Source organism: Acinonyx jubatus, chromosome B2 (assembly GCF_027475565.1).
Source record: "Acinonyx jubatus isolate Ajub_Pintada_27869175 chromosome B2, VMU_Ajub_asm_v1.0, whole genome shotgun sequence".
NCBI classification, from domain to species: Eukaryota; Metazoa; Chordata; class Mammalia; order Carnivora; family Felidae; genus Acinonyx; species Acinonyx jubatus.
Window position 1 is genome coordinate 108,028,427 of NC_069385.1, and position 19,778 is coordinate 108,048,204.

The window sequence follows — 19,778 nt, forward strand, 5'->3', positions numbered from 1 at the left end:
AAATGCGCAGCAGGCCCTGGTCGGTTGCTGAGAATGTGGTGAGAGCCAAAGGGACAACTTCCTGCACTTGCGGAGCTTCTGTCTAGTAGCGAGATACGCGATAAAGAGAAGGAAGAGGATGTAAGGCAGTGATGAGGTCTGCAGAGAAAGAGGGACAGGGATCAGGAGGGTGGGGGTGACTGCTGTTTCCCCCGGAGGTGGCATCTGAGGGGAGGGTATGAGCCACGAGGGTCTCTGAGGGAAGAGCGCTCCAGGCTGAGGACTTCAGCCAGTTCAGGGGCCCTGAGGGGGAGCTGAGCAGGCACCATGAGCTGGGAGAGTGGCAGGCGATGGGGTCTGTAGAGAGCAGGGGCCAGAGCACCTGCCCCTGAGCCTCAGCTGAAGCTGAGAACCGGCTGGCCACTCAGAGCAGGAGGAAGCCCTGCTTCCCTAACAATGAATCCACTCAGGGCCAAGCCAGAGTTCTACCTCTGTTCCCAAATCTCTGCTGCTGGATGAAGGAAAGGACCTCAGGGGGCCCATCTTCAAGTCAAAGGCTCCCTGGTGACTGAGTTCTAGGGCCATTTAGTTAAAATTATTAGCGCAGAGCGCTGCTTCCTGCATAATCTCTCATTCTAATTGCGGCCCTGGTGAGAGGGCTTGCAAAGGACCGGTTCCTGCCCAGGATTCCGGGATTCCGCTGAGCTCTGACCGCTTTCAGCACTGCGGAGTGGCAAAGCTTTACCTCCGCCTCTCGTAGCCACCCTTCTGCGGTGCTCACTGAAGGCCCGGCTGTCTACGCGTGCACATCAGGGTGAGGGAGTCATGGCACGGTTTTATGGTGGATTAACTGAGCTTCTAAGATGTTAACTTCCCCATGGTAACACACTAGGAATCGTGACACCTGAAAGTCAAAGCTAAGCCACCTCCGTGTGAAACTTCCCACCATCCTGGTTGCCTTTCCCCTCCTGAAGGAGTTTTTCTTACTAGCCAGTACCCTGAAGTTGGTCATTCCTGCCCATCAGAAGCACCACATCCTGTCACCCAGGGCTGAGGGGGCGGGGTGGCGATATAAAGTTTAGGACTGCGTGAAGGAGCGCTGTGGAGACCTGGAACCTTACTGTCTGGTGCCCTCCAGTAACCCCTGCTGGCGCCCTTCCACCTCCACATCTTCCAGAAGAGACTGCTGATGCGTTTCCCGAACTGTCTTTCCACTCGCCACCCCGCGCCCCTATTTTCACATAAAAGGTACCAAGAAGGAACAGCACTACGGTTCAGGAGCCCTGCCCCGGCCCCCACGCCTCATCTTACCCCCAAGAAAAGCCCACCTATTCCTAAACATGTCCCCCAGACGCACAGAGCACGCCCCACTGTCAGAGCGCCCACTACCCACTGTGCACCGCCGAGACTCGGCGCGCGGGCGGGTGTTCTCGGGCACATGCGCACCAGCCCTCGGGACCGCCCCCTGGCGACGCGGGGCGTCCCTAACGACCGGCGCCGGCCGCGCGGGGGGCCTGCAGGGAAGCGAGCACCCGGGCACCGAGAGTGGGTGAGGTGAGCCCCAGAAGAGAGGACGGTCAACCCCGGGTCTCCCTTATGGGGCTGAACTGTCAAGCCAACCCCCACTCCCACCCAGCTGAGGTTGGCTTGACGCCGGGCGGGTCTGTACCCGCAGGAAGCTCCCCACCCATTTGAAGCCTGACCCTTGCCCTCTCCGCTACAGTCACGGCCTGCGAGTAAGGGGGTGCAGGGGTGGGGGTGAGGCACCGCGAGAAGGAGGAAGGTGAAAGTGGGGCATCGGGCAGGCGGTGGAGGAGAGCAGTCCTGAGCTCCAGGCCGCAGTCGTATCAGGAAGGTTGACCCCCATCCCAGCTCCTGCTGATTGCAGTCCCTCCTGCAGGTCCAGAAACTTCGGCACCTCCCTCCCTCCCTCCCACAGCAATGGTTGGTTTCCCTTGGTTACCAAGGAGCTACCAGGGCCTCTGCACCCCAGGCAGGTTGGGGGAGGGACTCGCTGGCCTTTGGAGCTAAGCTTCCCTGCTGGGGTGTCTGAGCCCCAGGCAGGAGTGAGGGGTGGGGAGCGAATACTCTGGAGTCCTTTTTAAGACCACAGACCAAGTGGTCAGGAGTTGGGAGGAGGGCCAGGCCCAGGGATGTGAACAGTGTGCTGTCTCACTGGGGCCAACATCAAGCATGCTGGGCTGGGCTCTGTCAGAGAGACTGTTGTCCCTCTTTCGTGGTTTCACAGACTGGGAATTCCCAAGTAGGAATTTGGGAGTGATCAAACAGGGGGACAAAGACATCAGGGGGAGTAAGACAAAGGGCCCATTCAGGGCCTGAGGATAGGTGCCAGGGGAGGGTTCTCCCTGGGGATCCTAAGGTGAAGGAGAAGCTAGCCAAGAAGGTAGAAGCAAGGTGGGGGAGGCGGCTGGAGGGGGCGGGGTGTAGCCCATCAGGCCAAGCCAGCCCAGAGGGTTGTGTCCCTGGGCATAGAGGTGCTTGGCGCCTCAGTCAAGAGGAAAGTAGGTGAGAACAAGGACCGGGGATGTGATGAGCAGGAAGGGGTGAGAGCTCCCCCCCAACCTCTTCAACTTTCCCATTTGGGCAACGGGAAGAAGCCTCTGCCCACGGTGATTATATTTAACTGGGGACTTGAGAAGAATGGAGAAGGTCTGGGACCTCTGAGGAGGAAACATGCCGGAGGCTCAGACTCTGAATCCTACTTAGGTCTGTGACAAGGGCCCTGCACGAGCCATGGGGCAGGAGAGCAGAGCTCCGCGGGATCTTCTGGGGTCCCCAGAAGGCCTCGTGCTGAAGGCCACAGGCGATGGCCCAGGTCTGTGGAAGGGCCCCGTGTCTGGCAGTGATTTAGGAGGTGAGGGAGCCTGGGCTGTTTAGGCCAGCATCCAAAGGGTGACCCCGGGCTTCACACTGGTGACATGACAAGAGATCATGAGCTGGAGAAAGCGGGAGGCCCGCTGGAAAAGCGCTGTGAACAACCGAGTCTGGGCGACTTAGGAAGGAACCTAAGTCCTTAGGAAGGACCATTGTTGGTCTGTGCTTTTGTGCCTGGAAGTGACAGACAGCTTTGGATGGAGAGCAGCTCAAACCTTAGCGTCTCCACTTACTAGCTGCGTGACGCTTTGCAGGTTACTTACACTTTCCAAGCCTGTGTCCTCATTTGTGCAAGGAGATAATAGTGTCGTAATAACAATAATAATCCTCAATAGTAAATTTGAAGATTTGCTTTTTATTTTCATTTATTTTGAGAGAGAGAGAGCATGAGCAAGGGAGGGGCAGAGAGAGAGGGAGAGAGAGATAATCGGGGCTGCACTGTCGGCACAGAGCCCGATGTGGGGCTCTGTCTCACGAACCGTGAGATCATGACCTGAGCCTAAACCAAAAGTCGAACGTTTAACCAACTGAACCACCCAGGTGGTTTAAAGACCTTTAAATTTAAAGACCTAATAAACATATGTAGGCAAGGCATGTAACATCTTCATCACAATATCTAACACATATTTTGAATGCTGGCTCTGGGCCCAGCATGACATGAAATGTCTCACCCACATCAGCTCCTTTAATCTTCTGGATAATCCTGGGAAGTGGATCCCATTAATTACCATCCCCATTTCACAGATAAAGAAATAGGGGGCTTAGTGGGGTGAAATGACTTGCCCAAGGTCTCACAGATGCTGGAGGGCAGAGTGGAGATTGGCCCTAAGGTAACGTAATGCCCGAGTCCTTAGCCAGCTGCTTCCTGCTGGGAGAGCTTTGAGAGGCCCAAACTCAATAAATCATAGCTGTGTGTAGGCAAGGATATAGTTCCCAGAACATTGACCACCAGGCGCAAGCCATCGAAAATGAGGATAAGCTGGCCAAGCTGGAGCATGTTGTCCCTTTATGTTGCTTGTGCTTGGGCGCATAGAGGGTGGACCCTAACACCTAACCCTCTGATTCTGGCCTGAATGGGATTTCAGGACCCTGGACCCTGATAGTAAGGACGCAGGGTGGGGACGTGGTTGGAAGAGGATTGGCCTTTCTGCAGGGACTGTGGTTCTGTGTTGGGTTAGGGTGATGCTGGCAAAACAGCCCAACAGGCCTGTAAGACAGGTGCCAGGAGATGAAAGCTCACTGGACATGTTCCCACTTTCCCCAGTCGAGCATAAGGTGTGCCTTAGATAGGGACACCAGGTGGTGGCACAAGAGGTGATCACCCCCTCGCCCCAACCTTCTCTCTGGAATGTCAGAAAAGATTCTTGCCCCGGAGAAGGATCAGACTCTTAAACCTGCTTCCAGTCTTCAAACTCTGGGATTCTCTGTTTGCCCCGAAGGTTCCCGAGGGGGACAAAGCTCCAGAAAGGAAAGTGACTGCCACTTCTGGGGCTGCCCTTCTTGGGCTCTTGGGAGCTGTCAGGATACCCCTGGGCCCCTAGCTAATGGGTGTCTATCCACCCCCCGGGCTTCCAGGAAAGATACCCGCAGCTGCAGACTGGTGATGCCTAGGCCAGACTAAGGTCACCGAGGGAGGTAGGTAGACTTGCCTCAGGTCCCCTGACTTACTCTCCTGTGGGCCCCTCCCCACCTTCCCCCCACTCAGTGGTGTGCCCTCCTTGCCCACCTTCCTAACTTGGCATTTTGGATCTGAAACTCGTTCACACTAAGATGTGGGGGATTGATAAGTAGGTCAAGTTGCTGATGCCTGGAGAGATGAGAGGTGAGGCTGGAGGCCAGGGGTGGTCAGGATAGGGAGAGGCCCCAGGAGTTAGATGCCGAGCCCTGTGTATAATAAACCCGGGGCCTCTGACCCTGATTCTCAGACACCCCATCGAACCATTTCATCTCCTGACTTAGGATTTCTTTCCATTTCATTCACCAAATTGTGAGCCGACCCAAATGGTTGGGACCCTTTGGTCACAAAGGGGCAGAAACCGAACTCAGCTTTAGCAAAAGGGACCTGTTAGAAAGGCTGCCAAAGAGGTCTCAGAACCAGAGGAAGTGCAGTTCTGGGGGCCTCGGGGTCTCAGACTGGGGACTGAAGGTACCGGGTGCTCTGTCCACCTCTCATTCCTGCTGGTCTCTCCCAGGCTTCATCCCCTCCTGCAGCAGGCAGGTTTCCACGCGAAGGCGAATAGCCTCCAGCAGCGGGGGATCAGTAGCCTTCAAGGACATGCGTCCTTGGTCTCCCTCCGCTGCTCCAACAAATCCCAAGAAGGACTCTGATTGGCTTGCATCAGGTGGCCACCCCTGAGCCAATCACCCTGGCCAATATGGGGCACTCCTATTGGCCAGGATCTGTTCTCAGAAGGGGGTGGGGCAGCTCAGAACACCAGCTACCTCCTGTAGAGCAGACCCACCACGGGCCAGGGATTAGGGAGAAAAAGGAGTCCAGAACAGTCCCTGCACCTCAAGGAGCTCACAGTCTAGCGTGGGTGTGGGGAGAGGGTGATCAATCAGGCCACTGAAGTGACACCAGCACAAGGTCTGATAGAGGGAGAGGGTACTTGGGGGGTGGGGACCAGAAAGGATGGAAGGCTTCAGAAAGGAAGTGGTAGGGAAACTCAGGCTTGGAAGATCAAGGACGCTCCGTTCCCCAGGCTGAGACAGTGGGAAAGGCGTTCCAGGCAGAGAAGCGCTGGAGCAAAGGCTGGGCAGCGTGAACTAGCCCGCAGAGCTCCAGATGCAAAGCGAGCTTATTTCCAACAACATATCTGGTCACGGAGGGCCTTCTCCACTGAGCTGAGGAAGCCGGGCTGCGGCCAGTGGGCAGTGGCCAGCGAGTGGCGGTGGCAGCTGTGGGAAGGCTAGTGGTGAGGACCGCGCTGGCTGCCATCCCCAGGTGCTGGGCAGTTACCACCGGGATCCAGGCCGGCAGGGAGGCCCCGAGCTAAAGCAACAGCATTCAGGGAGGGGAGGGCCGCCGGGGTGGGAGGTAGAACTGGAGGGCGCCAACAGTAACCAGACACGGAGGGGCGGTGCCCCTGGCCAGGCAGGGAGCCAGGGGAAGGAGAGGCTTGGGGGAGGCTCTGAGTTCTCTGGGTGCAGACTCAGTTGGAGGGAGGTGAGAGGCAGCTGGTAGGCCTGAGTCTGGAACTCAGAGGAAAGGTAAGAGTTGCAACCATCTATAGGAGCCATGCAGGGTCGCAGGGAGGTGGGTAAGAGTGAGGGGAATCTGCAATGGAGACCTCGAGAATGATGGGAGAGGCGGGAGGGGAGCCGAGAGAGTGGCGGCCTCACAGGGGGGCAGAAGGGCAGGCAGGGGTCAGGTGTACCGCCTGCCAGGGAGGATCCCTGCTTTCTATCATCTTTTTTTTTTTTTTTTTAAGTTTGTATCTAAATTCCAATTCGCTAATATAGGATGGTTACCAGAGGGGAGGTGGATGGTTTACACAGGCGATGGGGAGCCAGGCGTGCACTGGCTGTGATGAGCACAGGGTGTGGTATGGAAGTGTCCCATCGCCACAGCGGGTACCTGAAGCTAATATTACACTGTGTGTTAATTAACCGGAATTGAAACGAAAACTTCTTCAACAAGAAAAGGGGCGCCTGGGTGGCTCAGTGAGTAGAGCATCTGACTCTTACTTTGGCTCAGGTCATGATCCCAGGGTCGTAGGATTGAGCCTCATGCTAAGCATGGAGCTCAAGATTCTCTCTCTCTCTCTCTCTCTCTCTCTCTCTCTCTCTCTCTCTCTCTCTCCCCCTCCCCCTCTCCCCCGCTTGTGCACTTCCTCTCTCTAAAAAAAAAAAAAGAAGAAGAAGAAAGAATCCTCTGTGTCTAGTCATCATTTGCTTCCCCCAAATATTTTTGTAATATCTACTTTTTCAAAAATCAATTAAGTGAATACGATCAACTCCTACCTTATTGTATGAGGTTAATGGCTTCAACATTTGCCTTACAAATGACACCAGCCCTGGTGGTTTGGAGGTTTCTATGAAACATCACAGGACAAAAGGGGGTCTTTTTGATACCAGCCCTGTAGCTGGGGCACATGGAAGGATGCTTTGCCTCTTCCTTCTGTGTCGCGGCCGGCGCGACAAACACCGAGGTCAGGGTCCTGAGGGTAGGGGAATGCAAGAAAAAAAGAGAGAAGAGAAAGTTTGGGAACAGGAGGGTCCCCTGGGCTGATGGCCCAAGTGACGACTTTATTGTTGCTGTACACAATCTTTTATAACCAGACTCTTATGGGTTAGGTCATTCTAAGAATAAACAGGTTTCACATAATTGCTGCCCACCAAAACATTTAGTTCTGTGTTTCTTGTGCATTTTCTAGATGGGTCACAAGACCTTGTTGATAAGATTGCTAGCAAAACACAATTCCCATGTTTGTTTCTATCTGACTCGGGGTAGAAAAAGGGAGGTAGCATTACTGCCAACACCTGCAGACCACAGTCTTCAGGAATTAACTTTCTCAGCCTTGACAAGGCTCTTTCGTATGCCCTTGAAAGTGGGGGAATGGGAGGGGGAACCACCGGGTTGGCTTGAGTCAACAGGGAACGTTGCTCGACCCGGTCTCAGCCTGGCGCCGGGGCCCGGCCCCCCACACTTCTGAAGAGGTGGCTCAGGGCGCTGGAACCCACCCTGGGGTGGGTCCTACAGTGTCACGCCCAGAGGTGGCTGCAGGCTCCAAACTGCAGCAAGAAAGATGAGGACCAGACTCAGGAAGAAATGTCAGGGCCTCAGACAGTGAGGCACCAGGCAGTGAAACCAGCGCCAGCCCGGCCCCAGGTGGGGTTTCCCCACATGTGGCCTCCCAGGAGGAAGGAGAGGGAACAGCCTACCTGGGTGGTGAGGCCGGCAGTGTCGTGAGAAATGCCTAGAGAGTTGGCTCCGGGGCAACACCGGCCAGAAACCCGGGCTCCCCCTGCCCAGCTGGATCCTGCTTTCTTGGGCCTGACCCGCAGGGTGTCTTGGGATTGCATCTGGGACCAAAGGGAATACGGAATGTTTTAGGCCAGAACTCCGGAGGGAACTTTTGGAGGGAGCCCCAGGAGCCCAGACGTGGAGCTGACAGGAGCAGGGCTGGCCTGTTGTCTCTTTTCTCCTTGTCTGCCAGGCCCCTCCCTCCATCCTTTCCAGCCCCAAACACCACCACTGCCACCTTGCCCTCCGCCTCTCCCCTGGAGATAGGGAAGGACCTTATCCAAGGATACCGTCTCAGGTCGGAGTCCCCTGCCTAAGACCCTCCCCCTCCGTAGTGTCTTCATCCTCCACACGCCAACCCCCCCAAGTACTCTTTTCAAATATTATCTCAGAGGAATCTCCACAACCGCCTGCATAAGGAAAATATCATTATCCTGTTTTACAGATAAGGAAACGGAAACTCAGGTTAAGTATGTTGGCCAAGGTCACACAGCAAGTCACTGGCAAAGCCAGAAATGCAAAGTCCTCTGGCACCTCTAAGCAGCATCCCCTCCCAGCCACACCCTCTGAGGGGCTATTAGTCAAATGCACCAGCTGGTTATTCCACAGATCTGGACACAATCTGTTTGTGAACTTGCATTTGATTTGCATAAGGATTTCACAAATACAAAGATACCTTTCCTATGCTGCCCCTTGCCTCCTTCTCTGTCTCTGTTTCTCTCTGTCTCTCTCTGTCTTTCTCTTTCTCTCTCTCTCTCTCTCTCACACACACACACACACACACACACACACACAGCCAGGCTCTTCCTCCTCCTTGAGATGCCTGGTGGACTGGGGAGTACCATCTGGTCCCCTCCATCTGTCAAGGACACCTTTGCTGGTTCAGAGTGTTCCTTCCCACTGGCCACGACACAGTACACCCGAGTCAGGGAGCAAACCTGAAGGGAAACAGCCCGGAGGAGGAGCTAGGTGTGAGCAGCCCCATTTCCGCCTGCAGTCTCAGGGCGAGGCCACCTGCAGCAAGGAGGCAGGAATGGACAAACGCGGAGGAGGGTCCCCAGCCCCAGATCCATCCTCTGTCTTCTGTCTTCAGCCCCAGATTTAGCTGCCTTTTCGCCTCCCACGCCTTCCCCGCTGCCGTCTGGAAAGCCGGGAGGCTGGGAGAACTAGGAAGACTGGATCAGGAGGTTGGGGGTGGGGTGTGGAGCCAGAGTCCTCGCAGAAGAAGCAGGGAAGGTACTGGCACCCTGGACGGAGCACGGGTCTGGTTCCCCCTTCCTTCCTCTCAGCCTACGCTATCCAAGACAGTAGCCAGTAGCCACGTGTGGCTCTTGAGCCATCAGATTTGGAAGGCTTAGTATGAAAAACACGTATATAAAATATCTCATTAATAATTGTCATATTGATTTCATATTCAGTGATAATATTTCGGACATATTGGGTTAAACATAAAATTAATTTCACCCATTTCTCTTTTTTTTTTACAAGTTTATTTATTTGTTTTTGAGAGAGAGAGAGAACAGAGAGGGGCAGAGAGACAGGGAGAGTGAGAACCCCAAGCAGGCTCTGCACTGCCAGAATGAAGCCTGACTCCAGGCTCGAACTCATGACCATGAGATCATGACCTGAGTGGAAATCGAGAGTCAGATGCTTAACCGACTGAGCCACCCAGGTGCCGCTCTTTACTTTTTTAACGAGGATGCTAGAAAATTGCAAATAGTGTACATGACTTGAATTTTGACCTGCGTTATATTTCTATCTGCCGGTACTGTTCCCAACCCCATCCCCCTGATCAGGCAGTTGCTTTTCTGTGAAATACTTAACCCCAGGAGCTGTGGGGTTTTTTTTTCAATTTTTTTCTTAACGTTTATTTATTTTTGAGAGACAGAGACAGAGAACGAGCAGGGGAGGAACAGAGAGAAAGGGAGACACAGAATCTGAAGCAGGCTCCAGGCTCTGAGCTGTCAGCACAAAGCCTGACACGGGGCTCGAACCCACGCACCGTGAGATCATGACCTGAGCCGAAGTCAGTTGCTTAACTGACTGAGCCACCCAGGTGCCCCGGAGCTGTTTTGAACTAAATGGCTCTTTATTATACCTTGGTCTTTTGGCAATACACACCCCCACCCCTCACCCTCAGACGGACAGTACAATGTAGGGTTAAGAGTATGAACTTGAGGGGTGCTCGGTTGGCTCCATTGGTAGAACATGCAACTCTTGATCTCGGGGTTATGAGTTTGAGCCCCACGTTGGGTGTAGAGATTACTTAAAATAAAATCTTAGGGGGAAAAAAAGGGTATGGGGGCCCCTGGGTGGCTCAGTCAGTTGAGCTTCTGACTTTGGTTCAGGTCATGATTTCATGGTTTGTGAGTTCAAGCCCCACATCAGGCTTGCTGCTCTCAGTGCAGAGCCCTCTTCCAATCCTCTGTCTCCCTCTCTCTGCACAACCCCCCCCCCCCGGCTTGCACTCTCTCAAAAATAAATTAAAACAAAATTTTTTTAAGTATGAACTTGATAGACTGAGTTGAAATCCACCCTTGTTATTTATAAGCTGTGTGACATGGGGCAAGTCAATGAACCTCTCTGTTTCAGGTTCACAGCAGAAAACACAGGAAAAATATGAATGCCTATCCCCAAAAGGCTTTTGTGAGGATCAAATGAGTTAAGATGCCTAAAGAACTTTTTTTAAAAAGTGTCCAACATATATCAATTGCTTACAATTGTTGTGTAGGTATTATTATCCACAATGAGGGCCTGCTCCTTGCTGCAGACAGGATACTATGCCTCTTTGGATGCATTAATTTATTCACTTCTCCCCCTCCTCTTCCCGGTGACCGTTATCCTCACTTCATAGAGGAGCCACATGAGACTAGAAGAGATTCAGTCACTCGCCCAGAGCCACATAGCTAGTCGGCGGGATTTGTGCCTGGTTCTGCTCTACTCCAGAGATGGACCCTTAAGAACCACTCTGTGCTGCCCTTTTGCGAAATGCCCACCGAGGTCCTCCAGAGTTAACACCTCTACCCCTCCCCTCCCTCCAGGTTCCCATGGGCATCGAGGGCCTGCCGGTCTGAGAGCCTCCCCGTCACAAGGCCATCACCAAGGGGCCACCTGCGCCCACGCTGCCAATGCAGAGCATGCAGGCGACTCTAGGCACACCGACCTCGTCGGCCCTCAGCCGGTTCTCTACCTCCACCCAGGACAAGTCCTCCACTGCAGGTCAGACCTCCAGCACAGGCCCACAGCCCTCAAGGCCCTCCATCATCCCACCCCCTAGCAAGTCCAAGGGCTGGAGTACTGGGGCCAGTGGAGGTCGCATGCGCAGGATCATCGCTGAGGATCCTGAGTGGTCGCTGGCCATCGTGCCCCTCCTCACAGAGCTCTGCATTCAGCACATTGTCGAGAACTTCCAGAGTGAGTCTGTCCCTGCAGTTGGGCGGGGAGGAAAAGGCTCCGAGCGGGGAGGGGTGGGTGGGGACCTCCTGGAGGCGAGGCCTGAGCGGCTGGGGCCTGGGACAGCCCCTGCCCTCCCACACCATGTCCTCATCCCCCACTCAACACTGCCCTTCCTTCCCAGGGCCAGAGCGGCCAGATTCCCACCCGCACCGTGCCCTCCGTGTCTATGCCGTCCCCTCACCTTTCCCACTCTCTCCAGCAAAACCCAGCCCGAACCATATCTACTGAACTCCTCCTCCAGAAAGCCCTCCCTGGTTGACTATCCTCCACACTCTCCTTCCACAGCGTGTATAGGTTCTTAGTTTGTTCTGTACTCGATGCTCTGTAAACGTTCATCCTTTTAAAGATGAGTTGCCAGCCTCCCCTACTGGATGGGGAGCCCTCCGAGGACAGGGCCGTCATTCTATCTACAGCACCTATCGCCACCCGACCTACAATATTTTCGCTGGACTCTTTTACTGTCTGCCTCCTCTCCTAAGAGGGAGTGGCTTCCCCTGTTCTGTTCACTCTGGTATCCTCAGCACTTAGAACAGCGTCTGGTGCACAAGACATGCTCAAAAAGTTTTTTGTTTTGAAATGAACGAATCAAATCATTTTGGAGTCTCTGAACTCAGGATTATCTCCTCCGTCAGACTAGGTGATCACTGAGGGCCAGTCCTGAGATTCTGGCTCAGACTAGGGGCTCCCAGAAACCAGATACTAAGACATCCAGGCTCAGGCAGGGAACACCCCAAAGTCAAGGGCTGTGTCTCCTCCCTCAGACTGGGCATCCCTGACAGTAAAGGCTGTCTCCCTTCTCAGACTGGGGCTCCCCGAGGGCCGGGGAGGGTCTTCCGTTTCTTCAGGGCCCCCAGGTAGGCCCAGCCCCAGGGCACCGTGCGGTGGCGTCCCCCACACGGTGACTCCTGCTTTCCTTCCTGTCCCCAAAGACAACCCTATCCTGCAGCAGCTGCTTCCGGAGCACAAGCAGAAGGTCCTGGACCACTTGTCACCCGACCTGCCGCTGGCTGTGACCGCCAACCTGATCGACGACGAGAGCTACTGGCGCCGCTGCTGCACGCAGCGCTGGCCCGTGTGCCACGTGGCCAAGCACGGCGGCAGCTGGAAGCGCATGTTCTTCGAGCGGCACCTGGAGAACCTGCTAAAGCACTTCATCCCCAGCACCACGGACCCCGCGCTGATCCTCGACCTGCTGCCGCTCTGCAGGAACGAGGTGCGCAGGCTCCGTGTGGATCAGTTCCTTCCGCCCATGAAGCTCCCGCCCCGACCCCGGAGCGGGGAACTGTCCGACTCCGGCAGCGAGGGAGAGGTGGAGGAGCCCACCCCTGACCACTACCAACTGGGAGACCTGGTGGCCGGCCTGAGCCATCTGGAGGAGCTGGACCTGGTGTACGGGGTCAAGGACTGCGGCATGAACTTCGAGTGGAACCTCTTCCTCTTCACCTATCGCGACTGCCACTCCCTGGCGGCCACCATCAAGGCATGCCACACCCTCAAGGTACCTCCGGGCCTTCCCCCACCTCCCATTCTCTGCGCCTCTTGGATTCCCTCTCCTCTCCCCGTGTTCCTCCTCCTCCCCCATCGCCATCTTCCCCCTCCCATTTCCTTCTCATTCGCCGACCAAGTGTCCTTTTATGCACCGGCACCAAGCTGCGTTCTGCGGATGCAGAGATGAGCAAGGTACAGTCCTCCCAGCTCACTGGCCATTTATTCATCCGGGGAACAGCTGCACCCCAGGCCCTGTCCTAGGTGCTAAAGATTCGACAGTGAGCAAAATTATGCATTTGTGCCCTCTGGAGCTAACAGTCTGGTGGGATAAAGGGCTCTAATCAGCAATCACGTAAACATACAATTACAACCAGGAGAGGATCGCTAGGTTTAGCAAATAAAAATACAGGACACCTAGTTAAATTTGAAATTCAAATACACAGCGAATAATTTTTTAGTAAAGTAGGTCCCAAATATTCTGGTTGCAAGAGGGAAAGCCTGCCAAAAAGTCAGAGAAAGAGGGAAAGGGGGACGTGGCCTTGAGTCGCAGAGACAAGGGAGGGGTGTGTGTCAAGAAAAGGGGCAGGCAGCAATGGGGGGCGGGGATGACGATGAGGACCAGATTTAGCAAACTCGGAGGTCACAGAGCTGGAACTGTCAGTGGAGTGCTAGGAACAGGGGCCAGATCGGAGTGACTTACAGAGAGAGTGGGAAGTGAGGAAACCGGATGGCTGTGATCAGCTTTTTCAAGAACTTGGCTGTGAAGGGGGTGAAGGGGAAATTGGTAATAGATGAAAGGTTTGAGTTTTCCTAAAAAGAAACTTGTTTGCATTTAAAACCAATGTGTGTGGCGGGGGGGGGGGGGGGGGCGCCTGGGTGGCTCAGTCGGTTGGGCGTCTGACTTCAGCTCAGGTCATGATCTCACACTCCGTGAGTTCAAGTCCCACCCACATCGGGCTCTGTGCTGACAGCTCAGAGCCTGGAGCCTGCTTCGTTCGGATTCTGCATCTTCCTCTCTCTCTGCCCCTCCCCTGCGCTCTCTCTCTCTCTCTCTCTCTCTCTCAAAAATAATGAATAAACATTTTTAAAAAATTAAAAAACAAAAAATTTCTAAAATAAAATAAAATAAAATAAAATAAAATAAAATGAAACCAATGTGGGGGCACCTGGGTGGCCCAGTCCGTTAAGTGTCTGACTGTTGATTTCAGCTTAGGTCATGATCTCACCATTTGTGAGATCGAGCCCCGCATCGGCTTCTGTGCTTAGCGTGGAGCCTAGTGGAGACTCTCTCTCTCTCTCTCTCTCTCTCTCTCTCTCTCTCTCTCTCTCTTTCTGCCCCTCCCCAACTCGTTGTCTCAAAATAAATAAATAAATAAATAAATAAATAAATAAATAAGTAAGTAAGTAACTCCAACGTAAAGCTCCATCCAATAGCAAGAAAGCAGTTGAGAAAGCCACAGGTTCATTGACCAAGGAAGGTTCCTGAGAAGGCAAGACGAGTGGAGTCGAGGACCGAGTGGGACGGTTGGCTCTGGGCAGAGGAGAGAGTGGATATGGGTGGATATGGTGGGTAGCAGTGGATTTGTGTTTGGTATTAGGAAAGCAATGGGTTCCCATTCAATGGCTGGGGAGGCAGGGGGAGACTTACCTGTAGAGCGGCCCCCTGAAGGGTGAGGAGGCTGGAGAAGGTTGACAGCGTTTTTACAGAGTACGAGAGAGTGTGTTGTCTGGAGAAACAGGGCTGAATTGGCACACGGCACGGAGGGTCGACTGGTGGCTCCAGCGCTACGAATCAGTCCTGTCATGTGACATTTCCATCTTGGCAGCTGCGGGCACAGGTACGCAGAAACTAGAGAGTGGGGTTGCTCCACGGTTGGAGCTTTGCCAGATAGGTGCAAGGAAGTGACGAGACGAGCGAGAGGCTCTAAGCTGGCTGAGAGGGATGTAGGGAACGCTGAGGACTGAAGGATGGGGAGAGCGTGAAGAGGCCTCAAGGAAGAGGGAGGGGCGGGAGGGACTGGTGAGAAGGGAGGGGTTAGGGCCCCCATCTCCAGTATTCCTCATGCTAGTCCAACCTCTTTCTTTCATCTTTTCCTTCCATTCCCCCATTTCCCGTCTCTCACCCCGGTTCTTACCCTGGCATCTCCTTCCAAGAGTTCCTCTCCTTGCCATGGTAGATCTTAGCCAGCTGAAGCGGGCACGGCGAGGGGCTGGGACATCAAACAGACCTGGATTCAAACCTGCCTCTGGGGCTTGATCACTGCGTGGTTCTGGGCAAATGACGCATCCACCCTAAGCTATCATTTTCTTTTCTTTTTTTTTTTTTTAACTATTTTTTTAAATGTTTATTTTTGAGAGAGAGAGAGAGTGAGACACAGTGTGACTGGGGGAGGGGCCGAGAGAGAGGGAGACACAGAATCCGAAGCAGGCTCAAGGCTCCGAGCTGTCAGCACAGAGCCCGACGCGGGGCTCGAACTCACGAACCGTGAGCTCGTGACCTGAGCTGAAGTCGGACGCTTGATCAGTGGAGCCACCCAGGCGCCCCTTTCGTTTTCTATCTGTAACGTGGAAAGAACTCATGCTACCAGACTGGGATGCTGAGGGTTAGAGGTGATGGTCATGATACGCTCTACCAGCGTGCACAGCACATGGTGATTTCTCCATAAATGGTCGGCTTTTTTGCTACTGACTGCCACCCATTCTGCATTGGTCTGCCATGCGGGGGAGGCCTGCCCTGCCCAAGAGCCAGTCAGGGGGCCAACATCAGGTGGGCGGAACTTCAGCCCTCCCTGTAGCCCCCTCCTCTACCCACAGAAGGTAGGTAAGCAGGCAGGCAGGCAGATTATCCCTAACTGCCAGCGGCTGCGTGCCCTCTACCTGCCCACAGATCTTCAGGCTGACCCGGAGCAAGGTGGATGATGACAAGGCACGCGTCCTCATTCGCAGCCTCCTGGATCACCCGGCCCTCGAGGAGCTGGACCTGTCACACAACCTCGTTGGGGACCGGGGCGCGCGTGCCGCGGCCAAGCTGCTGAGCCACAGCCGTTTGCGAGTGCTCAACCTGGCCAACAACCAGGTGCGCGCGCTTGGTGCCCAGTCGCTGGCTCACGCCCTAGCACACAACACCAACCTCATCTCCCTCAACCTGCGCCTCAACTGCATTGAGGATGAGGGCGGCCAGGCGCTCGCACACGCCTTGCAGACCAACAGGTGCCTCACAACACTGCACCTTGGGGGCAATGAGCTGTCTGAGCCCACCGCCACCCTCCTCTCCCAGGTGCTCGCCGTCAACACCACGCTCACCGGCATCAACCTGTCCTGCAACCACATCGGGCTGGTAAGCTGCACCTTCTGGGGCAGGCGAGGCCCAGGAGAGGCCCTGGGACCTGGCGGGGGGGGGGGGGGGGCTGGGTGTGGCCTCCGACTGCCTCGGGATGCTTCCGGGATAGTTGCTAAGACCACAGACTTTCCTTGGTTCTAATCCCAGCTCTGCCATTCACTGGGCTAAATTACTTCACCTTTTGGGGCCTCCGTGTCCTCATCTGTAAAATCGGGATAATAATTGTATCTACGAAGTGTTGTTGCTGGGAGGAGTAAATGAGTTATCCTTGTAAAGCAGGTAACATTGCAAAGCCCTGGCTAGGACATCAGCATCGCTAGCTGTTACTATTACTCAGGGTTTTATCCTATGCTAGGCACTGATGTCCTTCGGTGTCCTTTTTTTTTTTTTTTTAATTTTCTTTAACGTTTATTTATTTTTGAGAGACGGAGTATGAGTGAGGGAGGGGCCGAGAGAGGGGGAGACACAGAATCCGAAGCAGGCTCCAGGCTCTGAGCTGTCAGCACTGAGCCTGACCCGGGGCTCGAACCCAAAAACCGTGAGATCATGACCTGGGTTGAAGTCGGACACTTAACCGACTGAGCCACCCAGGCGCCCCTATTCTGCCTCATTTTCTAAAAATGCGTCCGTAACCCATTAAATTGACTTTGCAACACACTACTGGGTCACAACCATAGAAGTCTTTCACATAAAAGACCTCTACCAAACCTCTCCAGAAAAGCCTTGTTCACACACGCACTGTTTCCAGATGGGGTGCTTTTGGCTACAAGTAATAGAAAGCTGAACCAGGAAATGGCTTAAACAAGAGGACTGTTGGGGGCGCCTGGGTGGCTCAGTCGGTTAAGCCTCTGGCTCTTGGTTTCAGCTCAGGTCATGATATCATGGTTTGTGAGTTCAAGCCCTGCATCAGACTCTGGGCTGACAGTGTGGAGCCTGCTTGGGATACTCTCTCTCCCTCTCTCTCTCTCTCTCTCTCTCTCTCTCTCTCTCCCTCCCTCCCTCTCTCTCTGCCCCTCCCCTGCTTGCCCTCTCTCTCAAAATAAATAAATAAACTGAAAAACAAACAAACAAACAAGAGGAACTTTATGTCCCATAATCAGAAGCCCCAGGGTAGGGGGTTCTGGAGTTGGTAAATTCAATGGCTTAGTGCCATTGTCTGCTCTGCCCATCCTGGCCACATGGCCATGTCCTGTCAGGTGCTTCTCTCATGGTCCCAGGATGGCTGCTGCACCTCACAAAGCGTTATGCTCAGAGACAGGAAAAGGGAGAGCACCCCTCTTGTTCCTTTTTCAGAGCGAGAAGAACCTTCCAGAAGCCACTCCCTCCAAACTTCCTCCTCACATGTCATCAGCCAGATCTGTCTCACATACCCATGGCTGGACCAGAGGAGTGGAATTACCATCATTGCCACAGAGCGATGTTTTTCAAACCATTAGGGTTGAAAAATCAATTTACTATGTCTTGAGCACCATTTTTTCTTACGGCAGAGAATGGGATAGGGTAGGATAACCTAGGACCGAACACAGTAATGTGGTGCACAAATAGGTTAACCATTGTTTTGTGAAACTCTTATCCTAGTCACATCTTTTTTTGTTTTTTTAATTTTTTTTTTTAGTTTATTTATTTATTTTGAGAGAAAGAGAGCACAAGCAGGGGAGGGGCAGCAAGAGGGAGAGACAGAATCCCAAGCAGGCTCGGCACCATCAGCACAGAGCCTGATGTGGGGCTCGAACTCATGCACTGTGAGATCGTGACCTGGGCCGAGATCAAGAGTCGGACGCTTACCCGACTGCACCACCCAGGCACCACTCGTCACATCTTTTTATAGAGCTTGTAGGTGTGTGTGCGTGTGTGTGATCCTGGGTAGTAACATGAAATGACCCTTTCCCTGTACTCCTCTCTCAGGATGGCGGGAAGCAGCTCCTGGAAGGCATGTCAGACAACAGGACCCTCCTGGAGTTTGACTTGCGCCTGTCAGATGTAGCCCAGGAGAGCGAGTACCTCATTGGCCAGGCTCTCTGTGCCAACCGGGAAGCAGCCCGCCAGCGGGCCCCGAATCCCAGCTGCTTCCTGTCACCAATCACGGCCAAGGGCCCTGAGAACCCTGCAGGATAAGATGGGGGACAGGGCTGGGGCAGTGGCTGGAGCTGGGTCACTGCCCCAGTCCCATCCTTCATTTCATGCCTCTGTCGTGCCTGCTGTAGAGTGCCACACTGGTCTAGAGGGAGGAGAAAGGGGGAGAGCACGGATATCCTTAGGGTGAGTGATCGAGGGTCATTTGGATAAAGATGTGAGGAAGAGGAGGGGTCTGGGACAGGGGGAGCGAAGGGGTATGAAGTGGGACCCATCTCCTATACCCAGGGACAGGATATTACCAGACACCCCGAAATGACCGACTTCTTCCAGGATTAGGGAAGGCAGAGAGGACTCTGAAGGCCTGTGCCAGCCCAGCCTGTCCCATGGAGGTCGCCCATCTCCCCGACCCTTCTCCCGACCATTTTCTTCTCTATTGAACAGATCCTTGACTTCTTGACCTTCAAACATGTCCAAGTGTGCACGTGCACAGTCTCTCTCTCTCTCTCTCTCTCTCTCACACACACACACACACACACACACACACACACATTATATGGTCTCTCTCCCCTGGCTACCACAGAGCTTTGCCTGGCTCTTCCACCCTCACCCCTGCAGATGCCACCTCCGTATTACTCGACCTGCCAAAGTGATCCCATTCTACAGGCCATGCCATCCACTAATACTACCCCCCCACACACACACACCTCGGAAGGGGGAAACAGAGGTGACAGGAGGGGCTCAGACTCCCTGCCTCCCCTGCGAGCTTCTGCTGGAGGTGCCACACTGGGGAGGGATGTCGGTGAGTCATCTGCAACTTTATTATCCACCAGTTTGATTTGTACAATCTTTGCGCTTGGAAATCCACGACAGAAAGGCCACAGTGTGATGCACCCAATTGACAGAGACCCGTCTTCTCCCTAGCCAGGCCCAGCCCACCCCTCAAGCCCTTGTCCCCGCGCACGTATGGAGCCTTCCGGGTGACCTCCATGAGTCTGCGACACTCCATGGCTGCCCACAGGAGTCATGTCGACCCACAGGGCCACCAGAGAACCTGAGAGAGTCAGGCTGAGCCCCCATCTCCCATCCTCCTCCCGCCGAGGGGCCCAGAGCCTCCAGCCTCATGGTCTTTTCCAAAGGGTGGGCCATGGGCTGCAGCCACAGCCTAGGGGTGCCTGCGCGCTCCAGGGACTCCTTCCACCAAGCAGGCGCCAAGCCGAGCACCACAGGGGGCTTGGGAGTGACTGCACTTGTGTGCCTGTCTGGGCAACCTAGAGTCTGTTCGTGCCTGACACCCTCTGACAGTTCTGGAGTGCACACGTGTAGATGTGAGGGTGTGTGTGAGTGTGAGCGTGTGTGTGTGTGTGTGTGTGTGTGTGTGTACATAGCCACAGCTGCTAGCAGAGGTTCTAATTAGAGAAACAAGAACATTCAGTGTAATTTTAGAGATTAATTAATTTTCTGGTTTTCGTTTTCCCTGGCAATCAATAAAGCTACCAAGAAAATAGACCAAAGAATTGGCTTCTCTCTAAGTCTGTGCGTGTGTGGGAGGTGAGGCTGTCTGCGTAAGAAGACCTAGGC

General features: G+C 54.2%; 1 protein-coding gene across 4 annotated transcripts; it reads left to right on the forward strand.

The window, feature by feature from the left end:
* The first annotated feature begins 72 nt into the window (after positions 1-72).
* TCTE1 (t-complex-associated-testis-expressed 1) lies at positions 73-19,708 on the forward strand. Of its 4 annotated transcripts, XM_027057644.2 has the most exons (6): positions 73-1,533; positions 10,882-11,254; positions 12,226-12,794; positions 15,672-15,860; positions 16,062-16,121; positions 18,030-19,708. In XM_027057644.2, exons 2-6 carry the CDS (start codon positions 10,969-10,971, stop codon positions 18,237-18,239), a joined length of 1,314 nt encoding a protein of 437 aa, XP_026913445.1. In that variant the 5' UTR covers positions 73-1,533; positions 10,882-10,968; the 3' UTR covers positions 18,240-19,708. The 4 variants fall into 4 exon arrangements, with proteins under 4 accessions (XP_026913445.1, XP_014926671.1, XP_014926672.1 ...); XM_015071185.3 differs by having other exon boundaries at positions 15,672-16,121; XM_015071186.3 differs by having other exon boundaries at positions 73-1,528; positions 15,672-16,121.
* The last annotated feature ends 70 nt before the right edge of the window (positions 19,709-19,778 follow it).

Excerpts from the sequence above, each read along its gene's own strand:
- TCTE1 (XM_015071185.3), top strand. The coding sequence starts at position 10,969 with ATGCAGAGCATGCAGGCGACTCTAGGCACACCGACCTCGTCGGCCCTC. Across the intron at positions 12,795-15,671 it reads AGGCATGCCACACCCTCAAG|ATCTTCAGGCTGACCCGGAG; the intron begins GTACCTCCGGGC and ends ACCTGCCCACAG. Across the intron at positions 16,122-18,029 it reads CCTGCAACCACATCGGGCTG|GATGGCGGGAAGCAGCTCCT; the intron begins GTAAGCTGCACC and ends CTCCTCTCTCAG.